The 14228-nt window shown below is 38.8% G+C and overlaps 1 protein-coding gene across 8 annotated transcripts in view; it reads right to left on the bottom strand.

The window, feature by feature from the left end:
• unc5db (unc-5 netrin receptor Db) overlaps positions 1-14228 on the bottom strand; it is a 220024-nt gene that overhangs the window by 4768 nt on the left and 201028 nt on the right. For all 8 annotated transcript variants that reach the window (XM_079605688.1, XM_079605687.1, XM_079605682.1 and 5 more), the window contains 3 exons: positions 7340-7511; positions 2680-2907; positions 514-663 (listed from right to left, as the gene is read on the bottom strand). In XM_079605688.1, coding sequence (XP_079461814.1) covers positions 514-663; positions 2680-2907; positions 7340-7511 — 550 coding nt within the window. The remainder of the gene's footprint in view (positions 1-513; positions 664-2679; positions 2908-7339; positions 7512-14228) is intronic.

The raw sequence follows: 14228 nt of genomic DNA, 5'->3' as shown, positions 1-14228 counted from the left end.
TGAAAGAACTTACCTCATATTGTATATTTATATTGTATAACTATACACCTGGGATCTCCAAGTGTGTGTGTGCATATCATGTTACACTGATCAGCAGACAACGTAAGTCAATCCAGTTTGTTTTTCCCCCGTTTTTAAAGTATTTTATTTATGAATTTCTACAGTAAATTGTAATTTTATTGAATGGGTAGGGTTAAAGGTAGGTTTATAGATATAATTACCATATCTGTGTTTGATTGTATAATTTATTTCCTACTGCATAAGATTCGAAAGCAATATAAATTAGCCTTACAAACACTTCATACATAAAACATGAAAAGAGTTCTTGAAAAGATTGTTTCAGTCAATGACATCCACGCTTGTTTCTTAGCAGGAGGCGTCACTCGTAGGGCCGTGGTTTGTAGCACTGCGGGATGCTGACAGACCCGTCTCGGGATGCAATGCAATCGTGTAGGCAGCTGCCTATGGCACATCACAGCACTGGTCCTAGTAGCTTACTAATATTACTGTTACCTGACAGGTGGTGAAGGGTTTGATGCTCCACAGAAACTGAGGGATATCCTGGATGGACACCTGTAGACTGAGACAGTTTCCTTTGAAGAACAGCGTCTTGGGCTCCTCTAGTAGTTGACCTCCTCGGCTGGTTTCAGCAGTGACCACTCCCTTTGGAAAGAATGGAGGTACAAGAAAAATAAAGTGAGAACACATAGGGAAGGGCAGAGAGTGGTACAGAAAGAAATTGTGGATAGATTTGACAACCTAGAACCACAGTCTGAATGTTTATCCAGTTCAGAAGAGAACTTATAATGGCTAAAAAGGCTCAAACACTTACACATTGTGGTTAAAATTCAATATAACAAATATTATCTGAAGTTGATTTCGAGTAGCTAAAAAAGTACAATGTCTGGAAGGAACAAAAGCTCGACAGCTAATAAACATTCAGAAATATAAAAAAGTGCTTTCGAACAAAGTGTTGGTTAAAGCTTTGAAAAGAAAATTGAATTTAAATTGATTACTGGCTTCTTTGATTTCAAGCATGGCAGTGTTCATCTGTCAGAACTGCTTTGTGTCATTGCATTGCAGAGATGAGTGTTCTCTTTGTGTGTGTGTGTGTGTGTGTGTGTGTGTGTGTGTGTGTGTGTATGTGTGTGTGTGTACACAGGAGTCTGAGCACTCGTGCAAGACAACAGTAATTGACTTTGACTTAAGTATCCTCTCTGTGTGCTTGTTTGAAAATAGCACTGACCATTTCAGTCATTCTGATTACACAAATGAACTATAATAACTCCAAACTCACATTATTACTAGTTTAATCAAACTTTTGGACCCCACTGCACATGCAGTCTACTTTTGCAATAATATTGTGATGCACCACAGATTTACATTTAAACTTTGATTTGAAACAAAAAAGTATTTAAAAAAAATACAAATGTACAAGACAGTATTTTTAACATATTTTTTATGTATTATTATTTAATAAGGGAAAGAACTACAATCCCAAGAAGCATTGCTAATGACAAATTAAAATAAAATATAAAACTATTAATTTAAAGTCACAAATATTAACAAGAAATTAACAATAAATACACATATTTAAGACATTTAAATAGGCTTAAAATCAGGAGATTCAAATTTAGACTTAGACTTTTTAATGATCCATCGGAACCCTGATATATCAGTTTATAAGTTAAAATAGGGCTTGGGCGTCGTGACGTCATACTTGGCGTGGCGGCCATGTTGATGGCCTCGCGAATGTAAACATAACGTTACAGCAAGTGGAACGAGTAGAAAAAGCAGAGTTGGAAGAAAGAAAAAAGATGTTAAAATCCCGAAAAGGATGCGGAATTTACCGTGATACACTAAATAAGGAAGCCAGGGACCGGTATGTGGACAAAATCGGTACTATTAACGGTTTGGATCCATATAAAATTGGAAACAAAGAGTGGAGCACCGACAACGACTTGCTGCCGCCGGTTTGCATAACCGATATCTTCGGCTACCTAGTTTGTTTTGTGAGCGCCTACACCTCAGAACAGTTCCGAAGGTACAAATCATTGGAGTCGCATGTACAGTTCACCAATGGGTGGGTTTAGGAGCTGCAGATCATAAAGCCGGAACAGGTGTTACGGATCAACTGGGGACGCGCGCGTTCACGCTGATAGTTTTACCTGGATTTCCAACAGATGTTAAACGGCGACAGATTCATGCCCTATTTTACGGATCACCGATTAAAAACTATTATTTCACCAGTTGTATGCGAATATGCGCGGCATGCGAATAACGCGCTTTGTTTTTGCAGTGTAACTTATATTTCTGCGTATTTGACGCAATTTCAAAAGATGTTTAACATACTTTAGTGTCAAGCTCAGTCCACATACCGGTCCCTGGCTTCCTTATTTAGTGTATCACGGTAAATTCCGCATCCTTTTCGGGATTTTAACATCTTTTTTCTTTCTTCCAACTCTGCTTTTTCTACTCGTTCCACTTGCTGTAACGTTATGTTTACATTCGCGAGGCCATCAACATGGCCGCCACGCCAAGTATGACGTCACGACGCCCAAGCCCTATTGTTAAAAATCAATTCCACTATGGAGAAAATGAAATGGGATTTCTACTTCCGGAACCCAACTGTTGCTCTCTCCGAGTAATGTAAGCATATGTTGACTGTCCAGCTCTCACCTGAAAAGCATGTGGTGTGTCATCTACACAGTACACTCGCAGGTTGTAGTCCATGGAGGAGGCCTCCATGCTGCCGAACACAGCAATCCTTAGTCTCTTTATGGCGGCATCGGTGACGGGTTCCCCCACCAGTGCATAACAGCCCGGCTGATCCAGCAACAAATGACAGCTATGCGAGTCCATCAAGCAATAGCAGGAGGTTGAATCATCATCTACTGACATTATTTCCTGTGAACCCAAGAAAGAGATCAAATTATGATAACACGACATGCTCATGAACATACAAAGCTCTGTCATGAAACTAGATGGCACAGTAATAAGTCCTTAACGCAACCTGATTGTAATCACATTGTTATCTATAGGGCACAGCTGATTGGTTCCTGCTGTATCAGTAGCCAATGAGCTCGCTGATCAACCTTCAAATACTTGGTCAGCATTTGCAGCACGCTTTCAGAAACTCTCCACCTGTATAGATCTGCTATAGGTAATTCATGTCTTAGCAGCATTGCTCGTAGCAAATCTATTCTGCCAAGACCAAATATATCAACATTGTCATACCCAGTACCATGCCAAACACTCAGAGAGTTGTCATAACAGAAATAGTCACTTCTTCAGTGAATTTCTGATAGAAAAACTGGTATAAAGAACATTTGAACTTTAAAGGGATAATTCGGCCAAAAATGTTCCACCCAAAATCCATTTTCTCACCTTCATGCAGAGTCATACAGGTTCATGAGAGTAAGTAAATGACAGGGCTTTTGTACCCTTTTTGAAGCTTGAAGCCTCAGTCCTGATTCATCGTAGATGCATGGAATAGAACCACCACTACATTTTTCAACAAATATCCTTTTGTGTTCCATATAAAGGGAAAACTCGTACAGGTTTGGAACTGCATGATGGTGTATGACGATAGCAGAATTTTCATTTTTGGGGTGAACTATCCCTTTAATGGAGCAGTCGTGCTGTCACAATAAAACTGTAGGGAACATTAGCAATTAGAGTTAATTAACCTTATCAGACCTTTATCAGCCAACAAGCTTATCAGAAACTGCATGTGCTAAACAAGGGTTGCCTACAAAGTGTATATTTATCATGGGAAATGAGACCATATTATAAGGGTACATATTTTTTTTAAATTATCATTTCACCAAGATGTAGGAGTGGATTTGTTTTAATGTCCAGTGCTATGAAAGGTTCAAAGTAAAATGCTGCTCCCAGTAAAACATCATGAATGTAGCTTTAACGGGTCATGACCTGCAATTATTTTTATTTTATACATTTTTGATTGATTTTTTTCCTACCTTGACTTTAGTCCTCTAATTTGAACGATCTGTTTGAAGGGGCTTCAAACGCCCACTGCTGTGATTGGCTAACATCTTTGCCTTTGAAATAGTTAAGAATTACATGTGGAACTCTCTTGAAAACTTTTAGCATGTTTTTACTGTTACAGCTCTCAACTAATCATGAAAAATGTTGATTGTAGCATTATATTTAGATCTGTAGCTTTATATTTAGATCAATTCCCGTGGCATGAAAGGTTGCAGTGGACGAGGATTGTAGCCGATCACAGACATGTTGAGCGCATAAATGCAGCGATCTCGTCATTGCAACTCGATTTCTGCACTCTCACGAATGCTTTCATAATAACTAACAGTGCAAACGCGATGTAAATAAGAGATTCGTTGATTATAACGGGAGTTTTGGCGAGAGCCCCGAACTCAGTCACTGATAAATTTGCACGGTTTGATTGACAGCTCCAGAGATTGTAAAGGGAGCGTTCTTTGACCGCTTTCTGCATATAATTTAATCACAATTTAAATATCAGATCAGTTTCATCCTACTAAGAGAAACAATGTAAAGTTGACCGTTTAGTCACTTATTTGATTTACTGACAAAAAACGAGTTTGAGACAAAGAACGTCTGACAGTATATGAATCATTATATATCAAAAATCACTGGTGATTTTGGTTAGACATGAGCCCCTTTCACACAGCGCGTTGATCCCGGGAAATTGCCAGAGTGCCTTCTGTGTGAACGCAAACACGTCCCGGGATTGATGCCGGCATCGATCCCGGGTTGGGGACCTAGTAACATTTCCAGGATCAGTCCCGGAATGCGCCCTGTGTGAACAAAAGCCAGGATCAATGCCGTAAGGGGTGTATTGTAGTGATGACACACGTGCCATCGCGCGACTCTAGAACGTTTGTGTTCGTCATCAACAAAGAAAGAACGAAAAAATTTATTCAAACTGGAACGAAACAGAGACCAGGGAGCTCCTTACTATCCGCACTGAAGCTGAGATCGTTCGCCAGCTTTGTGGAACGGTACGCGATGCGTTTTTTCGGCGCGTACGTTACACGTCTCATCCTGACGTCACGTGTCTTTACGGGATCTTACCGGGATGTGTGTGAACACAGATCACCGGAAAATCACTGGCAGTGTGAATGAACCAAAATCAAACGATCCCGGGACAAATCCCGGGTCACATTATCCACGTATTTTCCGGTATATCTGTGTGAAAGGGGATATGTACTGTAGTGTACACATAAGCAGCAGTGCATATCAAATGATCTGTAACAAAGCAATAGTGACAGTAAAAATGCAATGCAATGACTGTTTTTCCACAAGCTGGCACTGCACAACATTTTTCACTCTTTAAAGGCATGTTTATCGCTTAGTTGCTCGATCTAGTGTTGCTGTCTGTTATTTACCTACTACTTATCATGCGGGAATCAGTGGGCGGGGCTACAGTGGTAACGATGTAGGCCCTGTCCCAAATGGCACCCTAAGCACTTGCGGTCTTCCTAAGAGTCTGCACTTTCGTGACGTAACGCCGCTTTGACTGTCGAGAAGAAGTCTGCTGGTGAGCTCGCATCAGTGCGGGGTCGCCAAAAGTGCGCATCGTGGACACATATCGACCGCAAAGAGGACTCTCGTGAGCACCCTTTTAGGTGAAACCTAAAATGACAAAAGGGATACCCTACGGTCTCATGAACTTAACAGGCATGCGCACAGGGCAGCCATTGTAAGTCCACAAGACCGAAAGTGCATATGAAGTGTGTCATTTGGGACAGGGCCGTAGATGTAGGTTTTTCTCTTCTTCAGCAGTGGCGGTCTTTCACCTATCTGAGTCGTTCCCTAGGTTTGGTTGCAATAAAAGCTGTTTTTGGACTAACAACGAAGTTGTTCCAAGGTTTCTCATTGGTATGGAAGCCTTCAAAGGAACCATCTTCATACAGACTTAGAGCTGCTGCAAGATGTGTTTTTTTCACTTCTTCAGGAGTGTGAAAGAATCTCAGCTCAGACAGTATTTTTGCCAGTGTAACTGTGTGTTTAGCTAGTGAAAGGAAAAGCTAAATTCACTCCGCCACACTGACATAGAATCACTCACAAATCTGCGAGGTCACTTCTGTATTTCTTTGACAAGGTTAGGCTAACATCAAGTCAAGCACAGACATTCACACAATACAGGCTCTTTTCAAATTTCTGACAGACCACCATTTATTTATGTGACTGCAGCTCTTCAAAGCAACGTAAATACCAAACAAAATGAACTCCTTGGAAACCCACCCTTTGTAAACTGATAAAAAGTAGATGTGGAGTTTGTACTACTGCAGTCTTTTTCTGACTAGTCAGTGATTTAGCCGGCAGTTTTTATGTAATTACTTCAGCCATCACCAACACTGGAGCTGTCACTGGCTCAAATAAAACCGTTAAAAGCGAGGGAAAAACTCTGACAGCAAATGCGTTTTCGTGAAGACTGCTGGTAGCAATCTCAAGGATAAGTACCGTGCATTGGAACAATCTGAAATTCATCTAAATAATGACTTGCGCTAGTGGTCAGACACAAAAGGAAGGTTATATATCTAATCGTCTTCAATAACGCTAGCAGCTTACAATAAACAAACTCTGTGCCGCTACGGTAAAATTTCATTAATACATCAACTTTCAGATCATGATGACAGTTTTAGGTTTTCAGAGGCTGACGCCAGAGTAAAGCACGTGGGAATAGGACAAATGTAAGTGATTGTAGTAGGGTCAGGAAGGAGGTCCCGTCCATGACTCCTGTCCTGATTGCCTCGTGTCAGCTCCTATTTCAGGTGGTCCTCTAGTACAACCAGATCGATATATCCTGGGTCTGATGGGACGGCTTGCCCTGATGCTCCCGCTGTTTGACTGCCATGAACTGTGTGTCTTCCCAGCTATTACAGGCTGTAATTGTTTTTTCCTTGACCACTTCACTGCCGTAGCCTCCTCTGAGGAGCTGCTGTCCCTGGATCTCTTGTCGAGAGCGCAGGATCGCCTAATCAACACATTTTTAAAACGCTCACAGCTCCGAAGGCTGCCACAAGGATGTGGTTCAAATGCATTTAACTTACAATTGGTTCGTGGCACAGTTTGCAGGTTAACTGTATCACAAGGATTTAAAAATATATTTAAATGGACACAAAAAATGTTTAATCGTCAGGGACTGGTGCCACAAAAGTGTTAAATCATTTTCAAATGGTATGTTGACAAAGGTTTCCAATGCAAAGTACTATACTGGCCCAATGATAATAATTTACAATGTTTTCAAATGTAACATTCTTATGAGTCACACTAAAATGAATTTGAAATGAATTCGCAGTGAAAAACACAGAAGTCATGTCTTTGTTCCTACCTCCCACTTGTTGTCCTTGGTTTGTCTCTTGAGTTTAATGTTCCAGTTTTCAGCGCTGACTTCAGCACAATGAGCTATCGTCATGGCAACAGGATAGGACAGGTTCAGCCCCGGGGGTCCATACGTGATCTCTGGCCCTAACAGAATCTCACACCTTTCCTCTGATTGGGCACTAGCAAAACAAGATATCACATATCACTGACATTTTCAAGAGAAACCCCCCTCATTATTTCAAAATAAAGAAGTAAACAGTTTGGGCTCGGTTTAAAGGTCCCGTTCTTCGTGATTCCATTTTTTAAACTTTAACTAGTGTGTAATGTTGCTGTTAGAGCATAAATAATACCTGTAAAATTATAAAGCTCAAAGTTCAATGCCAAGCGAGATATTTGATTTAACAGAAGTCCCCTTTCAAAGCCTACAGCGAACGACCGGTTTGAAAACTCTACTTCCGCTTTAATGACGTCACTAGAACAGTTTTTTGACTAACCTCCGCACACAGGAAAACACAAATAAAGGGTGCGTGATCTTGTTGCGCTCCTACAGAGAAGAGGAAGAGTTGCGTTTGTAGAGTTTTTTTGTCGCCATGTCGTCGAGACGCTGCTATTTTCATCCCGGAGTCAAATCACCTTACAATAACACTGAGCGCATGCATCTCCACTATGGTAAGAGGCGTGACCTTTCCGGGCAACGTGCGCTAAGCTGCTGTCGAATCACAACACAGGGTTCCTTGTGCCTTGTGCCAGCACTCAGAACTTGTTACGTATTCTGAAGGAGGGACTTCATAGAACAATGAAGTAATCAGCCCGTTTTTACGTGTGAAAACAGCGGTATACAGATAAGTAAATTTTGTGAAAAATACTTTTTTTTTTACACGCGAAACATGAATACATGTTATATTGCACACTGTAAACACAATCAAAGCTTCAAAAACACACGAAAAACAGGACCTTTAAGATTTTGATTTGAAGATAATAATAAAAAATAATAATACTTTTAGCCAGCAAGGATGCATTAGGTTGATCAAAAGTGACAGTAATTACTGTACATTTATATTGTTACAAAATATTTCTATTTCAAATACATGCTGTTCTTTTAAGCTTTCTAACAATCAAAGAATCCTGAAAAATATATTGAGCAGCGCAAACACTGATAATATTAAATGTTTCTTGAGCTCCAAACCAGCAAATTAGAATGATTTCTGAAGGATCATGTGACACTGACAGGGTGTATACAGTAATAAACAAGTTAAATTTAAGACTTTTTAAGACTTTTTAATACCACATCTAAATAAAATTTAAGACCAAACTTATGATGGAAATACATATCAAAAGTGTAAATATACAGTAATCTTTCCAAGTAAACACACTGATGTTTGTTCAAAATGAACAGTATGGTAACATGACAATCAGTTGAGTTTAAGAACATTTAGAAATGTGTGTAATGCAAAAATATAACACAAAAATGTCATTGCGGTCCAAAATTATATTTATTATTACAATATTTTCAGAACATTTAGGTCCCATGAACAAATGCTACAATCAAGTAAATGTGAATAAATGTGTGTGTGCGTGTATCAGGGTGTATACAGTAATAAACAAGTTAAAATTAAGACTTTTTTTGCCTTAACGTGAGTTTGGTGTTTTTTGCTTTGCACATGCGATTCCACCGCTCTGATCCCCATTGTCCCAAGTTGAAAATTCTTCCGACCAGTGTTGTTTTTGGCAGCCCTTTTAGTTTTAGTCTTAGTCTTTTTGACGAAAATGCTTTTTAGTTTTAGTCACATTTTAGTCACTTATAAACTTGATAGTTTTAGTCAAGTTTTAGTCGACGAAAACACAAAAAGGTTTTAGTCAATTTTAGTTAAAAAAAAAAAGAAAGAAAAAAAGTAGGCTAGTCTTTAATAAATTAATTTAGGTTAAAAAGTATTGGAAATGGGCTTAGGTTTGATAGGTTTCAGCAAGTTGCAATTCATAAAACAACAGCTAACCTTAAAACCTTTGCATAATAAACTAGACTTTCTGAATAATTCGATTGGTTGGGTCCTTACATGCGCTTCGCGAGGCACACACGCACACTAGCACACACACGCAAGGTCTCTCGCTCCCTTTCTCTGCTGTGCGCGCGCTACACATGCGCGCTCTTGCTCGCTCTATCTAGATTTCGAGAGATTCCGATTTGCGGGCAATTCTGAAATTATCGTACATTATGGGATTTTTTTCATTATTGATCGTACATCGTTCAACAACGATTAGAATGAGGCATTGCTGATACTTTTTTTTTTAGCTCAAAACAGACCGATTTCACGCAAAATAGGCAGAAATGACATGCATTGTGAACGTCAGACTTATAATCATTTTCGTTCCATCTCGTCTCGTCAACGAAAACTCGAAAACGTCTCGTCGTGTTTTAGTCACCTTAGAGCCATTTTTAGCTAGCCATCGTAACGTTATCGTCATAAAAAAAGGTGCGTCAACGAAATAATTGCGTTATCGTCATCGTTGACGAAAACAACATTGCTTCCGACACACAACGCAGTATGCTTCGTAAGCATTTCCAGGTACTGTCCTTAACCAAGAATACTCGTTCTTTTCAAGCCAATTTATATTGAACTTGCATTTCCCCATGTTGCTAGCAATATTAGCTACCTACTGTATCAACCGTTGCTGTAGTGTAGAGGCTACACTCGCTAACGTAATCAAAAGCTGAGCAGTACGCTCTGTTACTATGGTTACGTTCTGAACTAACCATAAACAATGCAGCGCATAGACTACCGGGAAGAAATATATTTGGCTGAACAGATTGACTGCATTTTCGCGGTGACATGAGAAAAAATATTTAAGACCCATCAAATCTGAAAATAAGACAAAATAATACTTTTTAAGGCCTTATTTTCAGGAAATGTAATATAAGACTTTTTAAGACTTTTTAAGGACCCGCGGCCACCCTGACTGAAGACTGAAGAATAGTTGCTAAAAAGTGGTCATTACAAAAATAAAATGAATTTTAAAATATATTAAAGGTGCAGTGTGTGATTTTTAGCGGCATCTAGTGGTGAGGTTTGCACAGCCAGTCACTTACGGCCTATCCCTCCCTTTTCAAACTCGAAGGAGAAGCTACGGTGGCCGACATAACCAGCACATTTCTCCCCACATAGCAAACCCACAACACAGCGAGGGAGAAGAGTTCAGCTGGCTAATATGAGCTGTTATGCTGTAGGCTAACGTGAGTGTTTTACGGTCAATAGTACTAATCAGCTGATTGTCTAACGAACGTAACCAGCACATTTATCCCCACATAGCAAAGCCATAACACAGCAAGTGAGAAGAACTAAGTTACATGAAACAATATAACTACATATTTTACATCACTGACAAGGGAAAAGTCACTTCTCACGGTGTCTATGGCTAGCTTCTGTAATGCTAACATTATGAAACAATAGTTTTCAATTGCATTGTTAAAGTTGGAATACCTTAACGTTACCTATCCAGCGGAAAAAAAGGCAACTTCGGCGTTGCTTTGAAAGCCTTTTTCCCTCATAAGACCCTTCCATCGCTGAAAAGCCACACCGATGTTGACCCGTGATTTTTGCCTTCGTTTCTCCCTTAGGTCTATTTTTCTGGCTTCATCATACCTCTTCTTCGAAGCAGATTTACCCTCCGTCGGCTCTTCTCCTAAACAATTGTTTGTTCGCTGTCGGCTACGGTAGAAACATGACGTCACAATATGTCGACCTTCATTTAAGGGGGTGCCCGCGCTTATGTAGATATAAATGACTCATTCTAAGGTAATACAAACATAACGGTTCATTAAGTAAGGTCTTTATACACCACTGAAAACATAGTTATGGATCTTATATTGTATTTCTGTCAATAGATCCTCAGAAATAATACACATTGCACCTTTAAAATACTGCAAAATGTTCCATATATTGTATTCAATATGATAAAAACTTATAATCATTTTCTGTACACCATTATCATTATGATCACAACTTGTAATAATTGCTTTAATGAGATCATTGTTTCTGCCTAAATGAATACATGAGATAAGCTAACTGCATGATTTGTACCATCTTAGAACTGCACATGTTAGACATATGGACATTAATTTGATACAGTCACCCGTGATAACAGATTACTCTTGTAATGTAGAAACATGCCATTTTCTGTAAAGATGCTTTGAAAGTTTTCTGGTCCAACCAACAGTGTGTGTGTGTGTGTGTGTGTGTGTGTGTGTGTGTGTGTGTGTGTGTGTGTGTGTGTTCTAAACAAAGTTTTTTTGTGTGTGTCTTAACCAATCAGAATCATTCAACCTGACACGATGACGTAGCTTAGTGACCTGTATAGAGTATAATTGCTGTTGTTTTGAGAATGAGCGGCAGGGCGGACTACGAACTCCTTGCTGAGTGTTGAAGCTGGCTTCTGCTGATGAAACTGGAAACTAAACTTCAGTAAAATGTTCTTCAATTTACTGCATCTCTGACTCCATGGTCTTCATTCATCATATCTGTAAAATCCCCTAAAGGTATACTGTACATTTGATCAGTGCATGCAATTCTTGGGAATCAGCCCATGACCTTGGCTAGAGCTACACTCAAGTAGACCCCTTTGGTCAATAATCAAAATAGTGAACACATTTAGCTAAATCAAATAAAGTGATCAGAAAAAACAAAACTAAAAAACAAAACACAATGAAATCTACATTATAATCCTGAATTATCCTGCATAAATACCGTAATGATAAAAGCTGTCACGTCGGCAGTCTACAGAATCATTTCAAACACGACTCAGAGAACCTTGATTTAAGGGAAGCTACTGATTCTCTGAGGGCACTAGTCGTTTTACCAGCTCCTGCATATTCATTAGTCATTGCTTATGATCTTCTGGCCATTATCGCTACCTTCCATCTTTTCCTTGTGGTGGTAAACCATAACAGAAAACCCATTAATGAGAAAGAGTTAATGAAGGCTTTGGCCTTTCATGCTAATTTAGAGGTAAAAAAGAAAGGAATGAGAAACCTTCTGGTTGACAACACTGCATATTTTCACTGCATATGAATATATATTTGTAAAATATGTTATTTTGTTATTGTCTATCAATAAAACTTAGCTAGTCATCAAAATTTAATAGACAACATTGAGCAAAAAATGTAACTCCAGGCAGGCCTGTAAATAGTTGTACATTTAGCCAAAATGGAGTTAATTATAATAAATAATTCTGTTAGATAATAGTTTGTCAAATGTATCTAATAAAATACATTGGGATTTGTGCTTTTAATACTAAGTAATGGGACACCAAAGTGCCAACATTATATTCCAACATATATTCTATCTTTTCAACTAACCACATTGTAATATAAAATTCACAACAAACTTTGAAAGTCGAGGAGCTTTAAGGACTTTTACAGTATGCCCAAAGGACGCCAGAAGCTTTTTCAGTTTATCTGAATCTATATTAATTCAGCTTTGCTGAAGAGGGAATAAGGACTAAACCACTCTTTACAGCCAATCAGGCCGTCCTCTTCCAAACTCTCTCCAAGTGTTCTTCTATTTACATCTAATTACTATTCAGGCATGTCAGGTCTGTAGGAACTTTAATGCGATTTAAACCACATTCAGGTTTAACTAAAAGAGGCTGTATAAAAAAAACAATGCATTATGAATGTTTGAAATGCCTCAGCTGTTTGACATTGGCATTCAAGGCGAAAACGTCGTCCTTCAATTTACTTTTCTTTACTAGTGTGTATTTGAACAACAAGCAAGAAAATAACTACTTAATCAAAGGTTTATTGTCTTTACATTTTCCTTTTTGTTTTAAAGGATTAAAACAGATAAAACTGCAATGTAATGTCAGGAAAGTACTTAAAAGCTACATTTCATTATACCTCTCTGGTATTCACATCACAGAAAACCGAATTTCTCTACGTAAACAGTTCTTCACTGCAACACAACACTAGTTTGCATTTTTCATGCGAGTCAAGGATAGAGGCAGGCTACCTGGGTTGCATAAGGAACTGCACTTCTAAATGAGTCTTCACTCTTGTACCTTAAGTGTCTTGTCATGTTTTTTACAACTCTCCTCCTCCTCATCAAGGGTCTTGTCCTGCAAGCTCCTAGGTCTGTATTGAGAAGCATTATTCAAAAAGACTGATGAGTCACTGCTAGGGGGTCGAGCAGCAGAGTGCCGGAGCATTAACGGACACTGTAGGAGGCGACAGGCAAACTTAATGCTTCTATTATGCATTCATTCTTTCATTTAAGCATCTGACTGTGACTTTTAACTTCAGTGTGGCAAATTGATCAGTAACTTCATTTAAAGGAGTAGTTCCACAAAAATGAAAAGTCCACAATCCCTTACTCATCCTCATGTCTTTTAAAACTTGAATGACCTTCCTTCTTTTATATCAGTATGTCCAAACTGCTCTTTTCCATACAATGAAAGTAAACGGTGACCATGAATATCAGGCATGATTTGAAAAACAAAGATTTCAAAGCAAGAATATTTGTGAATAAGGACCCAGTTTTTCACATGAAGTTATATTGCTTCGGAAAGGCTTCAAATACAGTACACTAAGTTTACAGTGGATTTTTGTAAGTTTTTATGGTGTTTATTTTGGTCATTTTTGCAGCCTGATGATCCCCATCCTCTTGCATTGTAAAGGAAAAGAAAAGAAAAGCTCCATGATGAACTTCTCTATCTGTGTGCCACAGAAGAAAGTCAGAGATTTGGAACAAGGGGTTTGTCATCTTAGACTGAACTAAGATGCAAATGTTACAATGCTCTTTCAGTTATGAATTAGAAGAATTCATCTTGAATTTCAAGATTTTGATGTTGTATAGGATTACATGGTACCTTAAGCTGAGGCAGTCACAGCTTTAACTCTTGTGCAA

This window comes from Phoxinus phoxinus, assembly GCF_949152265.1.
Source record: "Phoxinus phoxinus genome assembly, chromosome: 3".
Classification (NCBI taxonomy): domain Eukaryota; kingdom Metazoa; phylum Chordata; class Actinopteri; order Cypriniformes; family Leuciscidae; genus Phoxinus; species Phoxinus phoxinus.
The sequence above is the reverse complement of the archived record's forward strand: the minus strand, read 5'-3'. Positions and strand labels throughout refer to the sequence as shown.